This window comes from Echinops telfairi, unplaced genomic scaffold (genome assembly GCF_000313985.2).
Source record: "Echinops telfairi isolate 266 unplaced genomic scaffold, ASM31398v2 ScPeMD7_7468;HRSCAF=8506_0, whole genome shotgun sequence".
Taxonomy (NCBI): Eukaryota; Metazoa; Chordata; class Mammalia; order Afrosoricida; family Tenrecidae; genus Echinops; species Echinops telfairi.
In genome coordinates this window covers 95,826,466-95,827,427 of record NW_022111369.1, presented here as the reverse complement: position 1 = coordinate 95,827,427, position 962 = coordinate 95,826,466, and the positions used below count along the sequence as shown (strand labels likewise).

The 962-nt window shown below is 49.6% G+C and overlaps 1 protein-coding gene across 1 annotated transcript in view; it reads left to right on the top strand.

The window, feature by feature from the left end:
• Positions 1-962, top strand: part of PI4K2B (phosphatidylinositol 4-kinase type 2 beta) — a 32,772-nt gene that overhangs the window by 10,416 nt on the left and 21,394 nt on the right. The window contains exon 4 of the mRNA XM_045284079.1: positions 1-111. This exon is cut by the window's left edge and continues 19 nt beyond it. Within this exon, the coding sequence (XP_045140014.1) occupies positions 1-111 (111 nt within the window). The remainder of the gene's footprint in view (positions 112-962) is intronic.

Genomic DNA, 962 nt, shown 5'->3' with positions numbered 1-962 from the left:
ACCTTTAACTACAGTGCAATTGACCGTGCCAAGTCAAGAGGCAAAAAGTATGCGCTAGAGAAAGTGCCAAAAGTGGGTCGAAAATTTCATCGGATCGGACTCCCTCCGAAGGTAAGGTGCCCTGAGAGGCTGTGTTGGGGGACTGGCCCTCACTGAGCTCCATGCTTGGGCTGGGGGCTGGGGGGTCTCACAGAAAAGAAAACACGTTTCTCGTCGTCAAGCTTACAGGGAACAAGCCGCTTGAGTGCAGTCATAAAGGGCAGTGCTGCTAGGATGGTAAATTCCGGGAGGTCTGGGAGTCTAGAAGCGGGCACGCTGACTCAGTTTGCAAGAATGTTCCAGGAGAGGTTGACACACAGGCCTTAAGCCTCTCCAGTGGTGAGCACCTGTTGTCTAACCCTCTGTTTCTGTGAAATCCTTGGATACTCCTTCAGGTGGTTGGGAAGATAAAATCAAGAAGTTCAAGTCAAGCACTTGGTACAGTGCCCAGCACCTAGTAAAGAGTTCAACAAATGTTTACTTATTCCTCATTAGCTGTTACTTCTGTCACTTTCAGCAAGCCTTAGGAATGATCAAGAGCTAAGGAAGGAGCCCTGTGGCATAGTAGGTTGCACGTTGGGCTGCTAGCCAGAAGGTTGTCCGTTTGAAACCACCAGCTTCTTTGTGGGAGAAAGATGAGGCTTTCTGCTCACGTCAAGATTCACAGTTACAAAAACCCACAGCAGCAGGTCTGCTCTGTCCTATAGGGTCACTGCGAGTCTAAGTGGACTTGGGGGCAGTGAGTTTGGTTTGTTTTAAGAAAGGTGGGGGAAGATCAGTGGGGAGGACATTCCAGGCAAAGCGTGTGCCAACCTAGGGGGAATCTCTTGGCTTTATGCCAACACACACACACACACACACACACACACACACACACTTGGACCTCAGACTTGGTCGGATTGTTCTTGCTGTGCATTATATCT